Source organism: Microcaecilia unicolor, chromosome 7, assembly GCF_901765095.1.
Source record: "Microcaecilia unicolor chromosome 7, aMicUni1.1, whole genome shotgun sequence".
NCBI classification, from domain to species: Eukaryota; Metazoa; Chordata; class Amphibia; order Gymnophiona; family Siphonopidae; genus Microcaecilia; species Microcaecilia unicolor.
This window is the reverse complement of record NC_044037.1, coordinates 228,817,306-228,841,816: the sequence shown is the minus strand read 5'-3', so window position 1 is coordinate 228,841,816 and position 24,511 is coordinate 228,817,306. Positions and strand designations below refer to the sequence as shown.

The 24,511-nt window shown below is 40.5% G+C and overlaps 1 protein-coding gene across 1 annotated transcript in view; it reads left to right on the top strand.

Annotated features, from left to right (window-relative positions):
* The window catches only part of ERICH2 (glutamate rich 2), an 83,584-nt gene that overhangs the window by 44,494 nt on the left and 14,579 nt on the right, over window positions 1–24,511 (top strand). The window contains exons 10-11 of the mRNA XM_030210434.1: window positions 9,952–10,136; window positions 13,491–13,548. Of these exons, the coding sequence (XP_030066294.1) occupies window positions 9,952–10,136; window positions 13,491–13,548 (243 nt within the window). The remainder of the gene's footprint in view (window positions 1–9,951; window positions 10,137–13,490; window positions 13,549–24,511) is intronic.

Below are 24,511 nucleotides of genomic sequence, written 5' to 3'. Positions count from 1 at the left end.
AATCATGATGGCAGCATTATGTTGTAGGGATGCAAACCGGTTGCACTTTGCCATAGAACTGGAATTGGGGAGAAAATTTGTGATTCAGTAAGTCGATGATCATAAGCACAAAGCAAATTCAACAATGAAATGACCCAGCAAGAGCAGAGTAAATGTCTTTGAGTGACCAAGAATTCAGTAGAAAATCTGTGGCAAGACTGCAATTCACAGGTGATCCTCAACCAACTGAAAAGACCTTGAATTATTCTGCCAAGTAGAATGAGCAAACACATTAAAAGTCTTTTGCAGAGTACATGTAGATAGAAAGTTATGGTTAAGTTGGGATATTTACAGTTAGATTTTAGCTGACTGCTTTTCAGTAGTAGCTCAAGGTATGTTACATTCAGTTACAATAGGCATTTCTTGGAATGGTCTTAGAGTGGTTTAAAAAGTTTTTGTCTAACTGTTCTCATGTGGTGAAAAGCGAAGATACATTTTCTCATTTCTGACATCCACTATGTGGGGTACCCCAGTGTTCTCCCTTGTCCCCCATTTTGTTTATATTTAAACGGTTTTTATTGATGATCAAATATTATTAAGCAAGGTTGTAGAAAACAAACAGATTAAAGTCATAACAATACAGCATATATATTTATACACATCATACTTGTTCCATCAATGACCATCAATTTTATATAACGATAACTCCCCTTCAACCATGTCCCTCCCCCTCCCTCCCCCCCCCTCCCCCCCCCCCCCCCCCCCCCCCCTTCATAGCCTCTGCTCTGAGCTCCTTACTTCATGGAGTCCTCTTTCAACATCCAGCGTCAATCTGTACCTAATTATACAAGGAGTACATTTCGACCAAGTGTTTCTCAAATTAGGGTTTACCTAAATTATTTAGTACTGCACTTCTTGCTTTATGAGAAATATTTTGTAAGTATGGGTTCCATATAGTTATAAAATGCTTCCTTCTTTTTGGGCTGTTTAATGCCGATCTGGCCTCCCAAAGCATTAGCTCGTGTAATCTATTCCTCCAGAGCCACACTGAGGGTGGCTCCGCCTGTGTCCAGTGCCTGAGTATACATTTCTTTCCCACTGCGTATGCCTTACAGAAGAGTAACTCCAAATTTTTATTTGAAATTCCATATGCGTTATTTTTATTCAAAAGTACCCCTCTCCAGGAGGGGAACATCCTTTGCCCCGATATTTTTTCAACATAGTTTTGTATTGCTTTCCAATAGGATTTAATTTTATTACATCTCCAAAATGTGTGCATAAAAGTGCTCTTCTCTTTACTGCATTTCGGACATTGGGCATCGGATATCCATCCGGCCTTCGCTGCTTGTGATTGCGTTATGTAACCTCGGAGTATAATCCTATATTGACTCTCCTGCAGCTCCGCCCCACTCACTTGCTTGGGTATGTCCTTAATCAGTTTATCAAAATTTATGCCTTTCAGCTCATATCCCAAATCTTTACTCCATAAGTCTTTAAGCTTGTCATATACTCGAGGTGGATTGAGCCTCATTAAAGCTCTATGCATACTTGATATTGATACCTGTCCATTAGCGTCTCCCCTCATAAACTCACGCAACCTTTGTCCCACCCTCATATCCAAAGCTGCTGGGTCCAAACTAAACCAATAATGGTGTAATTGTCTATATGTATAGTAATCTTTATTAGTAAGTGAAAACCTCTGCTGCATGTCCTGAAATCCATACAATCCTCATTCCTCAAATGCTCAAGTAAAGTGATTCCTGATGCCTGCCATCTTTCAAATAACCCTTTCTCTAATCCCGGGGGGAAATCCCTGTTCCCTTTTAACGGAAGTTGATCACTTATATTGGGGTCTTGTCTCCAGGATCGCATGAGATGTTGCCAAATACGTCGCAATGGTTGCAGCAATACACTTTTCCTGCATTCAGGTGGCAAACTCTTTGTTTTCGCCTGAAGAAGGAAGTTCAAGTGCCATGGCCTAAATAATGTGCGTTCCCAACTAAGTGGCGTATGTTGATTCATATTAAGTAACCAATCCCTGAAGTGTCTTAAAAGACACGCCTGGTTATATCTTCTTATACAAGGGAATCCTAATCCTCCCTGCTCCCATCCATCATACAGATGTTCAAATCGTAATTTAGACTTCCTTCCCCCCCACAGAAATTTCCGACACATCCTGTTTAGCTTGTTTAAATCTTTCCCAAGGATATATATTGGCAGCACCTGTAAAATATAAAGCCATCTCGGGAATATAACCATTTTAAATAAATTTATTCTGCCCATTAACGAGATGGGCAGATGGTTCCATTTCTCAAGAGAGCCTCTGGTATCCTGTAATAATTTGTCTATATTAAGTTTATAAAGCGCATTAGTGTCCATCGCTAGTTGTATGCCTAGATATCTGAAGGATTCCTCCGCCCATTTCAGTGGCGTTTGTTCATGCCATTCTCCTAGTTGGACTCCCTCCCTCTGTAACACTTCAGACTTCTCCAAATTAAGCTTAAAGCCAGAGAAATCCCCATATTCTGTCATACATTCTAAGAGAGCCTTCATTGATGTTTCAGGGTGGATAACGTGTGCCAGTAAGTCATCAGCAAAAGCTGCTATTTTAAACGTTTCTGTTCCAATCCGTACCCCTTGTACGTCTGGTGTCTGTTGAATATCTCTAATCAGTGGGTCTAGTGTTAATACAAACAGTAGAGGCGACAAAGGGCCTGCCTCGTTCCCCTGTGTATAGCAAAGGGAGGTGACAGGATTCCATTTACCCATACTTGGGCTTGTGGGAGATAGTACAATGCCCCAATCGCCTCCTGAAAGAACCCCCGTATACCGTAAGCGTCTAGAGTTTTGAATAAAAAATCCGAAACCACTCTGTCGAATGCCTTTTCGGCGTCAAAACTAACTAATATCGATGGAGTGGCCTGCGTGGACACCGCCTCCAAGGTGACCAATATCTTCCTCATGTTTTTAGTGATCGTCCTCCCCTGTACAAATCCCACCTGTGATTCCTCTATGATATCTGGAAGTATTCGAGAAAGGCGGTTTGCTAACACTTTAGCGAATAGTTTGGCTTCATAATTTAATAATGATATCGGTCTATAAGATTCAGGCTTCTGTGTATCCCGTCCTGGCTTGGGGAGTACTATTATCTGCGCTGTTCGTAGCGAGAGAGGCAATTGCCTCTCCTGCGCTATGACATTAAACATTGAAGTTAGGGGAGGTACGACTTCATCTTTCAATATTTTGTAAAATTCCCCTCTATAGCCATCCGGCCCTGGGGCCTTCCCCAATGGTCCTTGCTGTATAGCCCATGACACCTCATCTATCGTTATGGGTGCGTTCAACATCTCCAGATTGTTTGTATCTATCTGCGGAAGCTCTTGCCCCGCCAAATAGATCTCACTATCCATCGGGGGTGGGTCTGGGAGAGCGTATAACTTCTGATAATATTCCTGCATGATTTTATTAATAAGCACATCTTTGTTTTCTAAAGTTCCTTTTGAGGAATACAAGGTGTTTATTTTATAATTGCCTTGTCTGGGATTTGCTAACCTGGCCAACATCCTTCCGCTTCTATTTGCATATTTGTATAAATGATATCTAAAGTACATTTGGTTTCGTTGGGCCTGATTGTGGAGCCTTTCATTTAATGTTTGCTGCAATTCTAGAAGTTTAGCTTTTAGTGTAATGTCATGTTGGCGTCCGTACTCCCGTCTTGTCCGCGTTATTTCCTTTTCTAACCTAAACAGTTCCTTCTCCCGTGTCCGCTTCTGATAACTTGTATACGCGATGATCTCACCTCTCAGTACAGCCTTAGCTGTATCCCAGTATAGTATTGGGTTTACCATGTGTTCCTGATTAGTGTCTTGAAACTGCTTGTATTTAGTTAGTATAAATTCCCGAAATCCCTGATCTTTATAAAGCCTAATAGGGAATTTCCATTGAAACTGACCAGGGCTTCCATCTAATATATCCCATTTGACTTTCACCATTGCATGATCCGAAATTGTTATGGGTCCTATTTCTGCCTCCCTGATTTTTGTGAATAGTGTGCGAGAAATAAAAATATAATCAATCCGTGACATGGTGGCATGTGCACGAGATAAATGAGTGTAGTCTCGCTCTAAGGGATGCAGCGTGCGCCACACATCCACCAATTCTAGGACTTCACTCAACATACTTATTCCTCTAGATTCCGCGCTTAATCTTTTTTTGCCCCCTTGAGATCTATCCAGTGTCGGGTCTCCAACTTCATTGAAATCCCCTCCTATCAACATAGGAATTCCCTCAAAACTCGTTAAGTGATGTAAAAGTTTTTTGTAAAATGCCTTATTGTATGTATTGGGGGCATACACGTTGCATATGACTACTGGTTGTCTCTCTATTGTTAAGTGTGCCAATACGTATCTTCCTTCCTTGTCCGCTATAGTCTTGTGTGTAATGACTTGAACCCCCTTCTTAATTAATATTATGACCCCTGCTTTTTTCCCTTGCGCTGGGGATCCATAATATGAGCCCACCCACCAGCGACAAAGTTTTTCATGCTCCTTGGCTGTTAAGTGTGTTTCCTGAAGCAATGCAATTGATGCCTGTTGCTTATGAAGTGCTTGAAGCACTTTCTGCCTTTTAATCGGCGAGGAGATACCCCCCACATTCCACGTTACCACTTTAAAACCCATTACGTATTATCAAGCATCACAAAAACTTTGGTAATGATATCTTCTCTAAGCAGGTTTAGGGGGCATCCCAGCCTATACCCCCCCCCCCCCCCCCCCACCTATGATTAAACATAATACCCTTGCTATACACTCCTCGTGTGACTCCTATTATCTTGCCTGTGTTGTCGTGTTCCTTTTTAACCATGAAGTTCCTGGTTCCCCATATTCCCTTCACCCCCCCTCCCCCCCTCTCCCTCCCTTCCACCTTCTTCCCATTCTCCCCATCTCTTAACGGCACCTAGAGTGCCCTACTTCCATGTCTCTGACCCGGGACCCCTCACTCTCTAACAGTTATTAGTTCTCTTTTCTCCCATCTTATCAAACATGCAATCAACATAGACAGTAAACAACATTTCAAAACTATCAAACATAACCACTTATATTCACAAGTCTTCCGGTTCCTTCCTGCTTTTGCTTCAGCCGTGCTGTTGTCACTCTTGGATCTGTTTCATGTTTTCCTTGATGCTCTTGGGTTGTCTTTCTCTAATCTCTCCACCCAGGCCTGCGCAGCTTCTACAGTGTCATAAAATCTTGTTGTTCCATTATGCTGGATTCTGAGTTTTGCTGGATACAACAAACTAAATCTTATCTGCATTTTATGAAGTCGCCCACATATTTGCGAAAATTGCTTACGCTGGAGGGATACTTTAGTGGAATAGTCTTGAAAACATAGTATCTTTTGTCCATCCACCTCCAGTGTTCCTCCTTTCCGGAGCGCTGCTAATATATCCATCTTATGTTGGTAGTTGAGCAATCGCAAAATAACCACCCTTGGGCGGGTGTTTGTCTCCTTTCTCGGTCCCAAGCGATGCGCTCTTTCTATCTTCAGCGGTTCTGCCGCGCTCTGATTAGGTAAAATCTTAGCAAGCCAAGGCTCCAAGAAGCCTCTCAGTTCCGCTTCCTGTATGGATTCTGGTATTCCTACCAATCGAAGATTATTTCTACGAGAGCGATTCTCCAAATCATCTACTTTATCTTCTAATGTTGATACCGTTTTTTGGAGGTGCTCTATAGATTTTGAAGCTTCTTGTGAAGAGTTTTCCACATCTCCTAGTCGTTGCTGGACTTCCTGGAGCTCTGTAGTAAAAGTGGTGAACCTTTGATCCATATCATCTAGCTTATCGATGATTTGTTGTAACTTATGGTTCATAGTGTCCTCCACTGCCATTTTCACCTCTGCCACAATTTCTGAGGCCCAGGCTGAGCTCACTGATGGTGACGGTGGTGAGTTTTTCCCCGCCATTTTTGTTCCCCCGCTCTTGTTTTTATCTAGCTCTTTCTTGGAGCTTCTGGTCGCCATACAAAAGTTCTGGGGGCAGTTATATTTTGTCCGCCTGTTAGGATTAGTGGTCTGCTCCTGCTAATCACACTGCTTACTGTTTGAATACTATTCCACTCCGCTTCTGGGTGCTTTCCAAGTCTCAATTCACTCTCCACATATTTCCTCAAGCTCTTCGCTTTGATAAATCCCTGCACGGTTTCATAGTACTCCTCTTTATATTAAAGGATTCTTCTTCCTTGTTAAGCAGTTTGATAGTTTGCTAAAAGCAGATAAATGCTGTTCAATTCCACTTCTGGGTGGCTACCGGGTTTCACACTACTCTCCTATTTCCAACGGCTCTTCAGTTTGATAATCCCCTGCTCAGCTACATAATACTCTTTCTATGTGGTAGGGTGTTTCTTCCTGGGTAAACGTTTTAATGTGAACCCAAAAGCAAAAACCAAAAGCAACAACTGAAGGTGTTGTTTGTCTGCCCTTCTTCAGTAACCTCGTGGCCTACTCCAGTCCTTTGGGTCGAACTTAATCATTTCTTTGCCCCCTGCTCCGCGCCTCCCGTTCTCATTCTTCCGCTTTCCCCACACCCTTCGTCCGCTTAGATCGCCGATCTAGTCACCCGCCATTTCAACTGCCAGCCTATGTCTTTTCCCCGGCTTACTTTGGATCTGCTGTTGGTTTCAGCCTTGTGACTCTCTTCTTCTCGTTCTGATCGCGGTTTTTCACGAGGGCGGTTACTCGCGGGTACGCTGAATTGCTCCGTACCACCTGCTCATTTTAGACTTCGCGGTACATTTTCGGAGTCAGGAGCTTTTCCGCGACAGGGGGCATTTGCAGTTTTGCTTTTTGAAGGAAAAGATTTCGTTTTCTAGTGAGATCCCTGATCGTCGACTGCAGGAGCTTACTGTGCAGCGGCCATCTTGGCCGGCAGCTCCACCGGAAGTCCCCCCATTTTGTTTAATATCTTCATGTGTTCTTGGACACTGTGTTGTAGGGCTAGGGAATTCCTATGTATTCCTATGCTGCTGATATGTTTATTATTTTGGCCATACCATACCTGTAGTTTTATCCTGCATTAACCAGATTGAATCTTAGTCTAATGAAAATCAACTCCAGTTAAGTTCAGCTAAATGTTATGGTTGGGGAAATGGATGGCATAAAGCTCCAGCCACTATTTGGTCCTGGATATTGTAAACTCATCTAAAGTTTTGGGTGTCATAATAGATTTAAGTCTGACCAAGTTAAGCCCAAATTAATAATTTATATAAGAAGTGTTTTTTGTTTTGTTTTTTAATTCGTCCTTTCATGAAAGCCAATTTGCAGTGTTGGTCTCAGTTGGACTGTTTGTTCTTCTTATATTCTGGAATTTAAAATATTCTTATGAAAAGATGACAACTTTTGCAGAATATGGCTGTTAGATTGATTTTTGGAAAGAAAAGATTTGATCATGTTTCTCCTTTACTTTTGATCACTGACTTCCTATTAAAGCACTAGTCTTCTTTAAATTAGCTTGTTTTGTGTTTAAAATTTTATATGGTTTGGCTTCAGAAATTTTGACTCTGTGGTATTCCCTTCAGCCAGAAATGTTTCCAGATCAAAAGATTCTTATCTGTTAATATTTCCATCTTTTAAGAGTGCTCAGCTTAAAAAGATATTGGCATCGTCTTTTTTATATACAGCTGTTGTAATCTGCAACAAGCTTCTTTTACTGGTGAAGAAACAGACCTCTTATTATGCTTTTCAGAAGTCTTAAAACTTTTCCAACAGTTTTTGAATTAGGGTCAATTTTTATATTTTTCTTATTTTCATTTATGCAATTGTTCGTCAGTATTTTATTGTAAACCTTCTGGACTCGATGGGGGAAAAAGCGATGTATAAGTAAAGGATTACATTAGATTTCCGTGTTCTCCAGGGCTCACAGTCTGTCTACCTAAGGTAATAACTTTCCCAAACCTACAAGGAGCATCAGTGAGATATGAACCGTGTCTTCCTTGTTCCTTAATTTACTACTAAAACCAGTAGACTGTTCCATTCCACTAAAAGTGGATGCTGTTGTAAAATCTCATAAGGCCACGTGAAATATTCATGTGTTTAGCAGCATGCTCATCTGGAGCAGCTTATTTACAAAACATGTTTAAACAGACACAGCAGCAGTCAGGATTATGCATCTGTAAATGCTTGCACTTATTTTAAGTGCCAGTTTTTATAAAACTGAACATCCAGGAAAATTCAATTAAAGAACCAAGTGGGGAAAAGAACAGTTTTTAGGTCAATTTTGAGTTAGTTTTTAATAGCAGGGAAGAGGTAAACACCATTGCCCTCTTAATCACTGTTGCAAGCTCCAGGTTCAAAAAGTTGTTAGCTGATAAGCCTTGTCTTGGAGCTGTTTTAAATGCTGACATCCAGATTGTTAATATATGGTTATGTTGTTGTTGTAAAATCATAAGTATGTGCATAGTTTGGTGGCCTGCCCACAAAACACCCCAGCACCCTTTATTGTTTTTTATTTCAAATATTGCTTTGTTACCCACAAAGATACTTCAATTGGCAGGCTCTAAATTTTTACAAATAAATACATGCCTCCTTCTAAACTGTGTGCTACAGATCTAAAGGCATAAGTAGCACCTTTCTAAAATAGCTGTTACTATGTAAATGTGTAAATCTTCTAAAATGATTTCCTAAACATGAAAGAAAACAACAGGACAGAGGAACACCTTTTTGTTTGGTAAAGGGGATGGGCAGCTCTACCCCCAGCTCCAGCATCTCCCCTCCCCTTCACTTCCCTACCATTCCATAGACCAGCATCACCCCCTTCCATGTACTCCCCCCTCCCATGTCATCTGGCATCTCTGTCCCTTTCCCCTCACCTTCCCCCTCCCCATGATATTCAGCATTTTTCCCCTATACCTCTAAAACCTTCCCTTACTATGGTCTTCACCATCTTTCCTTCTACCTCCCCCTCCTTCATGAGGTGTCCAGTGTTGTTTTTTTTTTTTTTACCTCCCTTCATGCAGGACAGCGATGCTACAATCAGCAATGCAAGAAAATGAATCATGGCTGGCTGGTGGCTTTGAGCATGCACAGATGCTCAAGATCCCAAGTCGGCCAGCAACAATGCATCTTCTGAATTGCTGATTGTAGCATCACTACCCTAGGGAAAGGGAGGAAAGATGGATTTTGGTGGTTCCATAGCATTTGTTTCCTACCCCCCCCCCCCCCCCCCCAATTCCAATTCCTGTGGAATACAAGAATTAACCACTGAGCACAAAAGCTACTGGAAAAAGGAATGCCTTGGTTTGCTTCTAAAATTTTATGATAGGTGGCACTCTCAGGGTGTAGCCCTGCTATTAGTATGTCCATAAATCTGGTCTGGCAGTGGCGTACCAAGGGGGGGCGGTCCGCCCCGGGTGCACGCCGCTGGGGGGGGGGGGTGCCGTGCGCCTGTCGGCTCTTCGTTTTCATGCTCCCTCTGCCCTGTAACAGGTTACTTCCTGTTCCGGGGCAGAGGGAGCATGGAAACGAAGAGCCGACAGGCGCGTGGCACCCCCCCCCCCCCCCCAGCGGCGTGCACCCGGGGGGGTTCTTTCGCCGGGGGGTCGCGCTGCACCCGGGGGGTTATTTCGCCGGGGGGTCGCGCTGTTCCGGGGAGCGGGGCGCATCGGCGATCCACCCCGGGTGTCAGTGCCCCTAGGAACGCCACTGTGGTCTGGCTATGAATATAGTGAAATGACTTATCATTGTAAACCCTCACTGGCAGAAACTAGCTTGTAGCTTCATTGGTAATAGGCATTCTGCAACAAAATAATAAGTGAAGAGATTTCTCTGAAGGCCTGAAATAATACAAGTATCTTAAAATAGTGGAAAGCCAATAAATGAGGGGAGATGTGGTCCTGAAAACTACAAATCTTAAAATACAAATTAAAAAAAATTAGTAATCTAAAGTTTTGTTGTTTTTTTTTTTTTTTTTTTGCATTTTAGGTAAGAAAGAAAAAGTTTTAGAGAACGTGTTTGATATTGCTGTTGAATTTCAGTCACTTTCCACTGATGATATTAATGAGAAGTTACCAAATATAAATAAAGATAGAGAAGATGAGGAAAGCAGTGATGATCTTAGTGAAAAAGAAGATGAAAAAGAGAAAGCGCCAATAGAGCTGATGGGTGAGGTAAATGTAGCATATGTACTATTTGAGAAATATAGTTCCAGGCAGATAGTATACTAGAAAAAAATTTAAAAAAATTAATTCTGTCAGAGCATTGAAGCTTCTGTAATTAAAACGTATTTTTGGTTCAGTAAGTCACATCAAAGTGGTTTACCTTAAAATTTAGTTCAAGTGCTTACTTTCTGGGGGAACAGCCTGAAACACAGTTCTGCCATTTCTTTTCGGACTCCAGAGACAGAGCAGTGGCGATGTTTTACTCCAGGTGACCTGCTGAGAAGAGGAGTATGAGCCTGGAGCAGAGCAGAGAACAACCACTCTGCTCTCTAATCTAGCCTTTCTCCTGTGGCTCCTGCCTCTAGCCCATACCCTGTTTCTGTAGTCCTGATAGAATATGGATTCACTTGTAATGTTTTCACATATCTTGGACCCCAACATTTGGGTTCTGTCAGGTCTACCTTGTATTTAGCAATAGCAAATTTATTTATCTATCTATTTATGAATGAATGAATGACATTTTTATCCAACCCAAAACTGTGCGCAATAATTCTTATACTTTTGTGGTGCAATCACAATAAATACATAAAGACTTTTCCACTTGAAGTTTCTGTTTTATCGGCGGAAAAGACCTTGGAAGCCTCACGTGCTCAGTGCCACAGCGCAGACAGTTTTAAGCACTAAATAGGCACCCTGCTCAATCATTGGTCAAAAAGTTAAAATATTCAAGCACAAACATCCAGCACTTAACTTAATGCAGTACTCCTGACGGGGACCCGTTTTGCCCACCAGCTTTTTCAAGGGACCAGACTGCTTGTATCTTGTGCTCATACCCGATCTGCCATCGCATGGTCTCTTGAAAAGGCTGGTGGGCAAAACGGGTCCGCGTCAGGAGTACTGCATTAAGTTAAGTGCTGGATGTTTTTGCTTGAAGACTTGATATTTTAACTTGATGTTTTGATTGCAAGAGTAGAAAAAGTAAAAAAAAAAAAAATGGAGGTTTTTGACCAATGATTGAGCAGGATGCCTATTTAGTGCTTTAAACTGTCTGTTTTGTGACACTGAGCATGTTAGGCTTCTGAGGTCTTTTCCTCCAATAAAATAGAAACTTCAAGTGGAAAAGTCTTTATGTATTTATTGTGATTGCACCACAAACGTATAAGAATTATTGTGCACAGTTTGGGTTTGTTCTTCACACCTGTGCCACATTTTGTGTATGAAGTGACATTTTAATCCCACATTAGCTCAAGAAGAGCTCAAGTTCAGTGTGTCTTATGTTATAAACCTCAGTAGAGTGGTACACATTTTGAAAAGTATCAATTCTTATATTAGGTTGAAATTTAAAATGAGCTATTTCAACGTAAGTAGCAATAATCCTGAAATACGCAATTCTATTGAGAACTGATAGAATAATAAACTACTACTACTACTACTATTTAGCATTTTTATAGCGCTACAAGGCGTACGCAGCGCTGCACAAACATAGAAGAAAGACAGTCCCTGCTCAAAGAGCTTACAATCTAATAGACAAAAATAAAGTAAGCAAATCAAATCAATTAATGTGTACAGGAAGGAGGAGAGGAGGGTGGGTGGAGGCGAGTGGTTACAAGTGGTTACGAGTCAAAAACAATGTTAAAGAGGTGGGCTTTCAGTTTAGATTTAAAGGTGGCCAAGGATGGGGCAAGACGTAGGGGCTCAGGAAGTTTATTCCAGGCGTAGGGTGCAGCGAGCCAGAAGGCGCGAAGTGTGGAGTTGGCAGTAGTGGAGAAGGGAACAGATAAGAAGGATTTATCCATGGAGCGGAGTGCACGGGAAGGGGTATAGGGAAAGACGAGTGTGGAGAGATACTGGGGAGCAGCAGAGTGAGTACATTTATAGGTTAGTAGAAGAAGTTTGAACAGGATGCGAAAACGGATAGGGAGCCAGTGAAGCTACTAAAAAAAAAGCAACTAAGTTGACAGTTTCAATATAGAATTGATAATAAGGAGACACAACTAGAATGATAGTGAGTAAAACTATACTAAGTAATATTAGATAGGTAATCTTTAATTATAAAGAGAGAGGGAAAATGATATAGAAGGATCAAACATTGTTCAGTTCAAAATTAATTCTTTGCTTTATTGAAGGTTGTACTAAAAAATGAGTTTTTTAGTAAGCTTCCATCTTAAGTAGAGGAGTGTGGTAGCCGTGTTAGTCCACTCTTAAGGTTATCAATAGAAATCAAACAAAATAAAACATGGAAAAGAAAATAAGATGATACCTTTTTTTATTGGACATAACTTAATACATTTCTTGATTAGCTTTCGAAGGTTGCCCTTCTTCGTCAGATCGGAAATAAGCAAATGTGCTAGCTGACAGTGTATATAAGTGAAAACATTCAAGCATTACTTTATACACTGACAGTGTATATACTTATATACACTGACAGTGTATATACTTATATACACTGTCAGCTAGCACATTTGCTTATTTCCGATCTGACGAAGAAGGGCAACCTTCGAAAGCTAATCAAGAAATGTATTAAGTTATGTCCAATAAAAAAGGTATCATCTTATTTTCTTTTCCATGTTTTATTTTGTTTGATTTCTATTGATAATCAGTAAGCTTCGAAACATCATGTAATTGATCTAATTTGTTTAGGTAGTTCCAAGTTTTAGTGCCTTGATTTGAGAAGTTGGCAGTATGAATTGCTTGTAGGTTACATTCTTGAAGCTAGGGAAATGTAAGATGAGAGATTCCCTGAATGATGTAATAATAAAATACAAACCAGAGTCTTAACTTAAAGAGAACTATGAGAAGACTGACTTAGAAGGATTATAAATCAAATATCCAAAATATGGATCCTAAAGAAAAAAGTTTTGTAAGTGAAGGAGAGATTCTGAGTGTTAACTCACCCAAACAGAGCAGCACCTCAAGGTAATAATCTGCTCGTAAGGGTGGACAAGTTTCTCGATCATCAAACTTCTCCAAGAATTTTGTATATAATGTGAGCAAACAAAACCAGTGCTCCCAAATTCATGTGAAAAAATCACCTAAATGATAAATCCTTTAAACTTCAAAGCCTAAATTGCTAATGAGGTATGGAGGCATTTTTTCAAAGCACTTAGACTTATAAAGTTCCATAGTAATCTATTATATTCCATTGGTCCTCAGCCCTCTTTGGAAAGGTATTTCCTTTGGCATGTATTCTGTCTTGAGCTTTTCTAGTGAAACTGTCCATTTGGATGCCAGTTTATTTGGTGGCTTTTGTTATGTAAATTCTTATCCAGTGAGAAAGGGACTTTAAAAACTACTAGTCCATTTTACCCAATAATACAGTACTGAATAACAACTTTCTTGCATTAAATAAACATTATTTTATAGTTCCTTGCAGCCTTAATGGATGAAGACTACAAGCTGGCAAGCAAACTTTGTCAAATGAGTAAGTAATATATAATTTTGATGTAACTAGATACAGTGTACTTATGGAGCCGTGCTTTTAGATTACCCTTGCAGGTCTGAAGGTTGGTTGATATACTGTACTTCCACATAGTGGTGAGATCCATGAAATAAAAACAGAGTAGCCTAAAGGGCCAACTATGTTTTTCTGCATTAAGAATTTTACATCCATGTGGAGGTCAGTTTTGAAAGGGTTTTATATAAGTCAGCACTTGTGTTTGCCTATATCAAATGTTTTTTATTAGCTTTTTTTTTTTAGTTTTTCATTATGGATTTATTTTTTGTCATATATATATATATATATTCATATATTCCAAAAACTGAGGAAAAATACAATGAACCCAAAATGGAGTTTTGAAAATTGTCCAGGAGTGGAGGTGTAGCCTAGTGGTTAGTGCAGCAGACTTTGATCCTGGGGAACTGGGTTCGATTCCCACTGCAGGTCCTTGTGACTCTGGGCAAGTCACTTAACCCTCCAAATAACTACCTGTATATACTATGTAAACCGTTTTGAATGTAGTTGCAAAACCCACAGAAAGGCGGCATATCAAGTCCCTTTCCCCTTAATATGGGCAAACATATGGTGGGGAGTTTCCACAGGAGTACAGGCTCCGAAAAGATTGATTTTGAAAATTGTGCCAAGAATAACCACTCTAAACTACCATGTAAGAAAAAATCTCCCCCATGCAGGGGGGTAGCTACTATTGAGTGACCTCAGCAAAAAGCTGGGGCTGCCTACTGGTTTGAGCCACATTCCGGACTAATGGAAATTTAGTTATGGTTAAAAAAAAAAATCTCAGACAGATGGCGATTCTGGGAGGTGACCACAGCACACTTTATACTGACCTCTAGAAGTGCTGCTCTTATGCCTCCGCCTAGTCTTCATCACCCCTTCTCCCTTGCACCCAAACACCCAATGAACAGCTTGAGCTGTTCAATTTGGGCTGCTGTGGATCCAAAGTTTCACAATAAGAGCTGTGATTTCACAGCTCATTGTGAGACTTTGGCCCTGAGACAGCCCGAGATGAAATGCTTAAGTGCTTTATCAGCTACCGTGCTATATGGGGGAGGGAGTAGATGAAAGTCCATTATCAAGAGGCAACATGATAGCAGCACTGCAAGAGGTAAATGCTGAGAGTGTCATGTTTGCTGCTTCCCATTTCCTAGCTTATGTACTATATGTCATGGGGGAAGAGGTGGAGGAATATTTCTTAAACTCTTCATTGCAACCCCACCCTCCCTGCTTACCCAGTTTGGATGCCTTCTCTCAATCCTACCACCACCACAGTAGCCCTTCGCTCACTCAACACTCCTGTCTTTGGTTCCACACACACATACTCCTACAGTCTTAGGTACCTCCCTATACATACATGTACCCCCCAAACACATCAAAACCTGAACTCCTGCACACACTCATACCCCTAATATCTACTCATTCACAGACCACCACCCCCTACCTCCCTCCCACTCCCACTTTGGAGGAGTTGGTGTTATAGAAGCCCATTTTCACTAGGAGCCCATTCAATCCTAGCTATGCCATTGCTTCCATATACTTTGATCATTTGTATAGACAAATTGTAAATGATATAGGGAAATGTTTTGAAATTTGATACCAGTTGTACATATGAAATGGGGCTTAAGATTTAACTGATACAATTATTGGATATATAAACATCAGCATTAAAGATCATTCTACTAATTTCTAACCTGAAGTGGGGAAAGTCAGGTCAGAAATACCTTTCAAACACAAGGCCAGTACCAGTTCTAACTCAAAATAAACTGATGCAGTATGAAGTTCTCTATTAACTTTGTAGCATTCTAAATAATAAAACCTAAAACTCATTCCACTGCCCTCTTTATAAACCCTTTTTGATACATGAATTTTCTTTCTTTGCAAGCTTAGGGCTTCTTTTACAAAGACATGCTAGCGATTTCCCTCACAGCAAATGAAGAAAACCCATAGGAGTTTAGTGGGCTTTCCTCTCATTAACCACAAAGGAATCGCTAGAATGGCTGTGTAAAAGAGGCCCTTAGCTGGTGTGCTTCAAATAAGCCCTTAGAATGAATGACTTCTAATAAAGTTTAATTTATTTAGATCATAGTATGCTAACAAGATTTTCTTATTTCTGTACTACAAACATGAAAACGCCAAATTTCACTTAATTTACTTCTTATATACTGCATTCCCAGTTAACAAGCTTTCCCAGTGCAGTTTACAAAAGCACACCTCTTAAAAACAAGTATTTCAATATTGCAGTATTATAAGGACTATAGGATTCCAAGAAAAAATGAATTACCTGGGCATAATCAACACATCATTGCATGTCGGGGCATGATAATTTATAACTTTTAACACAAATGTTTCTCCTTTCACTCTTGCTCAGTTGGCTTCAGTCATGTGGTACCTTATTTGGCTAATAACACAAAATAAAATCACAACAGAATATTTAAAATATATGCTGTGTAGCTAGTGACATGTTTTCCCCCCCTTCTCTTAAAAAGATCAATTGTAGTTAAACCCTGTAATCACCATAGGGACAGTGACTTTAAAAATCATAGCATATGCTTTAAAAATTAGGCCTATCTTTTTTTTTTTTTTTTTTTTTTTTTTTTCTAACATGGTGTGAGGGCCTATCTAGTTAAATCCATTCCTAGTTTTGTGTTTCTTTTCAACCACACCTGACACCCATTCTACTCATCATGTTTCTTCACTACATAATTACAACTGCAACCCATCAAAGACTATATATGTGAAGAGTGAAGACTATGTATATAATACAGGTGACTAATTAGAGGCTCATTTTCAAAGCACTTAGCCTTCCAAAGTTCCATAGGTTTCTATGGAACTTTGGAAGGCTAAGTGCTTTGAAAATATGCCTCTAGGTATCCTTTCCATATAGTTGTAGCTGCCACCCAGCTAAAATGATGTATGTGATGATTGTATGTATCACAAAAGAGAGAGCAATACTACCAAGTAATCAAAAAAATAAAAAAGCTCTCAAAATAGCTATGGCACAGAAAAAAGTACTTGAATCTATCCCACTAAAGATTCTGTGGAGTGTATTTGTTCTAATTTTGAAAATACAACAAGGGAAAAGCCTCAGAATTCCCCAACCTCCAGCCTATATATATATAAGGCTTCACATTGAGAGCCGTAGTGCTCTTCTAACATCGGAGGGGGTTCTCATCACAGACAGAAAAACCTTTGTGTTTCAAAAGGTAAAGGATACTAAAAGAATCCACAAAATCAAAAGAGGAGGGGATCCATATCAAAAGAACTAATAATAACAAGTTGAACTTAACTTTTAAGCATGCAGGTATAGATAAAGAAGTGTCATGGGTTCCAAACACACCAACTCAGGCCTCAGTTTCGCAAAAAATCGTTGTATCAAGGCGTGTATTTACCACAAATTTAGACACAGGTCTGTTTCCTGCTTGTTAGTCCCCTGCTTGTTAGAAGACTATGTATGTGACATCTATGTAAAATTATGTATATGAATATTATTACCCGCCTTGGCTAAAAGCAGGATATAAATGTATTAAATAAATAATTTATTCTAGTAGTACTGCCATAGTGGGAATAGTATGGATAGGCAATATGGTTTTTATCTGCCATCATTTTTCTAATCTAATCTAATATGGTCATTTCTATTACGCATAACCAGTTGCAGCTCAAGGCAGATTACAGCAAAGTAAAAGGATGGGCTATAATCCCATAATACATAAGCAAAATAATAACTAAGCAAAATATTAATTATGAAGTTTAACCTCTCAATACATAATAAACAAATAGGATTTCAGGAGACTCCTAAATGTAAAATAATCTAATGCTCTTAGTCTGCGTGGTAATTTGTTCCAGAGCTCAGGACCACTACCTACAATTGATCTTTTCCTTGTAGAGTTTTGGCATAAAAGAATGGATGGAATTGTCAATCAAATTTCTTGAGATGAACATGAGAACCTAGCAGCAGAATACAGCAAAATTATTGTACACAAGCAGGTTACAAGCCATGTAAAATTTTTAAAAGAAATAAAAAGTATAAAATGAATTTTTTGGCCTTCACTGGAAGCCAGTGTAATCTTATAAGGAGTGGGATAGCACAGTTAGTAGATTTATCCCCTAAATCCAATTTTGCAGCCACCTTCTGCACGATTTGTAATATGTGAATCTGGTTTGCCCAACAACACGTTTACTCCTGCTAGAATTCTGCGCACAAAGGGGTCCTTTATACCAAGCCATGGTAAAAAGTGGCTGCAGTAGTGTAGGCGAGGGTTTGGGGCGTGCGCAGAAATATTTTAAAGCGCACGTACCAAAAATGCCTGTTTAAAATTTTTCCCAAAAATGGACATGCGACAAAATCAAAATTGTCACGCATCCATTTTGGGTGTCTGACCTTACCGCCAGCCATAGACCAAGTGGTAAAGAATCTGCGTAGTAACAACCTACGTGTGTCAGATGCCACGTGGCATGCGTCCACAAATAAAATATATTTTTCAGGTGCGCATATCGGACGCGTGCCAAAAATGAAATTACCTCAAAAGGCACGCGGTAGTTGGGTGGTAAGTTAATTTTGGTGCCTGTAGACGTTTACACAGCTTAGTAAAAGGGGCCCAAAGTTTGCAAACTTCAGCCCACAAAATTTTCAAATTTTTTTACAATCCCCCCTCCCTCCCACCTACAGCATCCCCCTTTTTTTGCAGCCCCTCCCTCTCACAGAATCCCTTTTTTATAGTCTCCCATCCACAGAATCCCCCTCTTTATTAACAGCCACCCAAAGCATGCCCCCCCCCCTTTTTTTACAGCCACTTCCTCCCTCCCTCCAGACACCCCTGCACTTACCCGGGGTAGGAGGAGTAGATGCTGCAGCGGGAGTACCTCTTCGGGGGCAGGAAAGAACCCCGCTGTTTCCTGCCCTGCTGTTGCCACTCTCTTGCTAGTGCTGTGCTTTTTCAAAATGGCTACCGTGACTTTAAGCGGTAGTCTCACGAGATTACCTCTTGAAGTCTCGGCAGCCATTTTGAAAAAGCATGGCACCAGCAAGAGTATGGCAGCAGCGTGGCAGGAAAGAGTGGGGTTCTTCCCTGCCCCCTCCCCCGAAAAGGCCACTAGACCACCAGTAATGCACAGGTAGGCCAGGCGGCAGCGGACAGAGTCAGGCGAGCGGGCGGGGGGTCAGCTGAGCGGCAAGATGTCATCCTTTACTACAGCCCCGCAGATTCTGTGGGGAAATGTTGAATTCTGCACAAATTCTGCGCTCTGTAGTCGCGCAGAATTCCGGCAGTAGTATATGTTACAATAGACTAATTGGCTCAAAATAGTAGCTAACAGTAATGTTTGTAACTGAGAAACATCTAAAAATGGTTTAATTTGATGTAGTTTTAATTTTGAAGAAGCCTTCCTAACTGTTTCATTTATATGTGACTCCATACTCAGATTTGAGCCCTTTCACTCCATGAATCTTAATTTCTGAATTAAAGGTGAAGTTCCGAGGTGGCTAATTTTAACCTAAAGTTTGGCATGTCAACATTCCTTCCTTCTACCCATAAAATATGAGCTCTGTCAGAGATAATCGTCAGGCCATCGAATAACATCCATTGGTGAATTTTCTCAAACACCTTGGACATAAAAACAAAAGTTTCTGTAAGGTACTTCAAGTGGGAAGAGTAACAAAGTATCATCTGTATAAGAATAGTATAGAATCTCTAAGGAGTTGAACATCTTATGTAATTCACTTAAATAGACATTAAATAAATTTGGAGAAAGTAAGGAACCCTGCAGGTATTCCTCCCCCCCATGACATATGCTAGGGTTTTGAAACAAGTTTATTCCAAGCAATTTGTACAGTTTTGTGCTTTAAAAAAAACAGTAAACCACTTCAGAACACGTCCTGAAATACCAGTTCTCTGGAATTGGGCTTCTGTTACAGCTTAAAATTCTATGGCAATGTTGGTGAATGGGTGTGCATTTCTAAGGGGAAGAAAATAAGGGGCCCTTTTACTAAGCTGCATAGGCGCCTATGCATGCCAGTTTTGCGTTACTGCCCGGCTACCGCCTGGCCCTTGTGGTAATTTCATTTTTGACACGCATCCGCTACACATGCCAAAAAATATATATATATTTTTTTTAATTTTATTTTTATGCTTTATTCAAATTTACATTTATGCAATACAACATAAATAAAGATCCAGACAAAAGTAAAGAAAATTCAATCCAAAGTGGAAATTATCCTTACATTATATCGACCACAAGTTATGATCCAAGATTTAGGAAAATAAAAACTGTAAAATCAAAGAATAATCAATTTAAGTGAACAGAGAGAGGTGACGGTAAATCGCAGCCGAGTAGCACCTTAATACAGTGCCTATTACAACATTATTCTTTAGAGGAAATAAATTCTTGTAATTTTTCTGGGTCAAAGAAAATATATGATATGGAATTAATAGTAATAAGACATTTACAAGGAAGCCTCAGTTGAAAGGTTCCTCCTAAACGGAGAACTCTTTCTTTTAACAACAGGAAAACTTTTCTTCTTCTCTGGGTGTCCTTGGAAATGTCTAGAAAAATCTGTATTTTTGAACCAAAAAAAGTAGAGTTCATATGGCGAAAATAAAGTCTCAGGATATTGTTGTGGTCTGTTTGTAGAGCAAATGTAATAAGCAATGTGGTTCTCTCAGTTATGACCTCCATAGAACTTTCTAGGAAGTCAGTTAGATTCGTAGCAGCTTGAGGGTTTTGAGGAATATCACCCCTTCTTGCACCAGAAATATATTGCACTCTAATGATAGGTGGGAATCCCTCAGAGGGGACCCCCAGTATCTCATGAACATATTTCCTCAACATTTCCAATGCTGGGATGAGTGGAGATTTTGGAAAATTAAGAAAACGTAAGTTATTAATCCTAATTTGATTTTCAAGGAAATCTATTTTACGCTGCTGAAAATTAGAGCTTTTCATCAACATTTCTGTTGAGGATTTCACAGTTTTAAAGTCATTGTCCAAAACATTCAGTTTAGTTGTATGCTCTGCAACTTTAAGAGAAATACCTATTTGAGTTTGCTTTACCTCTGCCAATTCTCCCGTTAGGATTCGAGCAATCTGTTGTACGTTGGAGTTTAGGCCTTGTATCGCTTCCCATAGAGCTTCTAGGGTGATGGCTGTAGGTCTTTTCAAATCTCCCAGCACTACAGAGGGCACGCTCAGATTCACTGCAGGCGATACATTCGCCTGCAACGGTGTTCCTTCTGGCATTGAGGAAGCAGCGGGGTCTCCACAAACGAGCGCAGGGGACCGACTTCCGGATTCCTTGCTCCGTTCCACCGCTGTATCCTGCCTCTCTCCTGGCCTTGGGGGTACAGCCTTTAGGGGAGGACTCAGCAAGACTCCCTCAGCGCTAAGGTCAGTAAGATTGTCCGGACCGCCCGTAGCGAAACCGCCAGCTCCCGTCGTTAGCAATCCCATTTCTGCCAGTCATCTACCTCAACGGAGCAGGTTCCATCCTGCCTGCGGAGAGAAGTACACTGGGTTTACCCTTTCGCTTCCCCATAACGGTAAGCGAGTCTCTGTGTGCAAATTTCAGTGGAGGTTGGAGAGAGCTAAACACACATCCGCTCAGCTAGACGCCATCTTGGATTGCCAAAAAATATTTTTATTTTCTGGCACACGGACAGTAATCAGCATTTTACGTGTGCAGACCATTACCGCCTGGTTACCGTGTGAGACCTTACCGCTAGGTCAATAGCTGACAGTAAGGTCTCAGGCCCAAAATGGACGAGCGGCAATTTTCATTTTGCCACACGTCCATTTTTGGCAAAAATTTTAAAAAGGCATTTTTTACAGGTGCACTGAAAAATGTTGCTGCACCAGCCCAAAACAGCATCTACACTACCGCAGGCCCATTTTCAGTGTGCCTTTGTAAAAGGGCCCCTAAAATTTTCTTGCCAAGTAGCACTGAATACTTTAATGTGATGACCTTGTTGTTCATCTAGACCAAAATGGTATGTAAGGAAGGGAAAAGGAAAAAGTCATGCTGGCTGCATGTTGGGCAGGATAAAGAGGTGCTTATTCTTAGCCTCAGCACTAGGGCTAGTGGTAGTGGTAGCAATAGTGTATTCCTTTTCAATTGAAAATAAAACGCCTGGTATCACTCTGGGCCATGGTGAACCCGTTCGTTAATCCAGTGGACTAACTATAATTAGGCAGATGTCTGAAGAGAAAAAGGAAATAATACACTTCTACTTTTGTTCTATAAACTCTGCATTTAAATTGTGAGGGTTCACAGAACACATACTAAAAGTTAGAATACTGTCAATGGAAAAAGCTGTAAAAAGTCACTGATGCAAATTTAAGTTCTTTAATTGAAAAGAATGAAAGCAAAGTGTAAGTAATAATCACAAGAGACATTTCCATTCCCACTGAAAGCAAGCAAGGAAAACAGACATTGTGTTAAAGAGAAAAATGCAAGAACAGCATTGATAAGTAAAGCATCAGTACCAAACAACTATTCTGAACAACATCTGGAAAAGGAAACGTTTCAGTACAATACAAACAATACCATAGTAGACAGATGATGTGTTGTTGCGAGGTGCTGTGTGGACAGCAGTCAGCCACAGTGGTTCATTCTCCCAGCTGGATTAGGAAGCATGCTGACTCAGACAGGTGGTAGATGGAGACTGGTCGGTAGTTTTCAAGCTTGTCCTGGTCAAGGGAGCTCTTTTCAGTAGGGCGTGCACCACAGCTCTTTTTAGTGTTGTTGGCAGCTGCCCTTCCACTATTTTTGTGCCCCTTCAATGAGGCCTGTGTCTCAGATCAGGACTGCTGCCACTCCATCCCACTTCCCTTGTCTTGGTTGGTGCAGGATAGCGAATCCTGTGGGGCACAATTCAGTCAATGGGACCCCTCTGCTTTTATCCAGCCAGGTCTCAGTTATTCCCAGGATATCTAGGTGATATTCACTGATAACATCATGGGTCATAGAAAATTGTTTGTTGGCTGATCTAGCATTTACTAGACCCAAGTTTCCAAATAGTGGTCTGTTAGCTGTTGGAGTTACTTGATGTTAGTAGGGAGGTATTCATGTGGGTATAGTTAGACAGGTGTTTTGCTTCTTGAGTTTGCGTCCTCTAGGTGGATGGGGGAGTCTATTGTTTCTTCTTCCCCAAATTACTGGGATATATGAAGATCTTTGATTTACTAGGCCAAAGCACCCTCATCAAAAGAACAGCTATACTTGGTCCATCTAGCCCAGTATCCTTCTTCTAACCGTGGCCAATCCGGGTCACAAGTACCTGGCAGAAACCCAAATAGTAACAACATTCCATTCTACCAATCCCAAGGCAAGCAGTGGCTATGTCCATCTCAATAACAGACTATGAACCTTTCCTCCATTAACTTGTCCAAATCTTTTTTAAACTGGATATGCTATCCACTGTTACCAAATCCTCTAGCGGTGAGTTCCAGAGCTTAACTATTCTTGGAGTGAAAAAATATTTCCATGTAATTTTGTTGAGTGTCCCCTGGTCTTTGTACTTTTTGAAAGAGTGAAAAATCGATTCACTTTTACCTATTCTGCACCCTCAGAATTTTGTAGGCCTCAACCATAAACCCCCTCAGCTGTCTCTTTTCCAAGCTGAAGAACCCTAACCTCTCTAGCCTTTCCTCATTTAGGAGGAGTTCCACCCCTTTATCATTTTGGTTGCTCTTCTTTGAACCTTTTCTAATTCTGCTATATCTTTGAGATATGGCAACCAGAATTGAAAGCAGTACTCATTGAGGTCACACCATGGTGCAATACAGACGCATTATAATATTCTTATTCTTATTTTGCATCCCTTTCCTAATAATTCCTTGTTTGCTTTTATGATCACCGCCACACACTGGGCAGAAGATTTCAGCATATTGTGTACCATGACACCTAGATCTTTTATTTTTAGTGCTGACTCCTAAGGTGGACCCTAGTGTTATTTTCAAAATAAGGTACCACATGGCGTGTTGAAATCCTCGCCAATACTAGGAGGGTGGTACCAACATCTATAATTGGAGCTTCCCTAGCAGGGGCATAAATACTGAGAAGGCAATATATTTGTTCCCCTTGTATTGTATGACAACTCTAACCCACCTGCCTTGTGTCTGACTGCTGAGATAGAATTTCAGTATTAGAATGCTGCTTTATCAAAATGACAACCCCATTCTTTTTTTTTTATTGTAGCTGCAGAAAAGGCATCATGAAATCCATCCATCTTTAAGTTTACAAGACTCCTTATAAGATAGGTGTGTCTCCTGCAGTATAACTATACCAGTTTCAGGCTCTTAACATATGAGAAGTTTTTCTGCTTGACAGATTGAAATCTCCCAGCAGCAGCACCTTCCCTTTCTTTCCCAACTTTTGGATATCTACAACCAGATCTTTCTCAAGCAGCTCTGATTGTGTTGGACATCTGAGGTTCCTTTTTCTCAATTCAAGGCGATCCATATTGCTTCTTCCTTTCCCCAGGCCTCTTGCATTTCAGTTGCTTTAATATTGTTTCTCACATACAGAGCTACACCTTTTCAACCATCTCTATTCTTCCTGAATAGAATACAGCCCGGTATGTTTTTATCCCATTCATGGGAGTCATTGAACCATATCGTAGCAACAATATTTAAATCTGCCTCAAACATTAGGGCTTGCAGATCATGAACTTTGTTGCTTAGACAGTAAGTGTTTGTGGTAATTGCTTTCTAGCTACATTCCAATGGCAAGTCTTATCTTCTGTATAACCTTTGTTTAGTTTTGCCTTCCACTGTGTCGTTAAGAAGAGAATTGGTAAGATTGTTGTTTAAATTGCTTTCTTCACTACTTTCATGTGACATTTGGAAATAAGGTTTGGAATTGGGTATAGAGCAAATCAACTTGGCTGTCTTTATCCATGCAGAACTTAAAATATAGTCCATAGAGCAATTTGGAGGC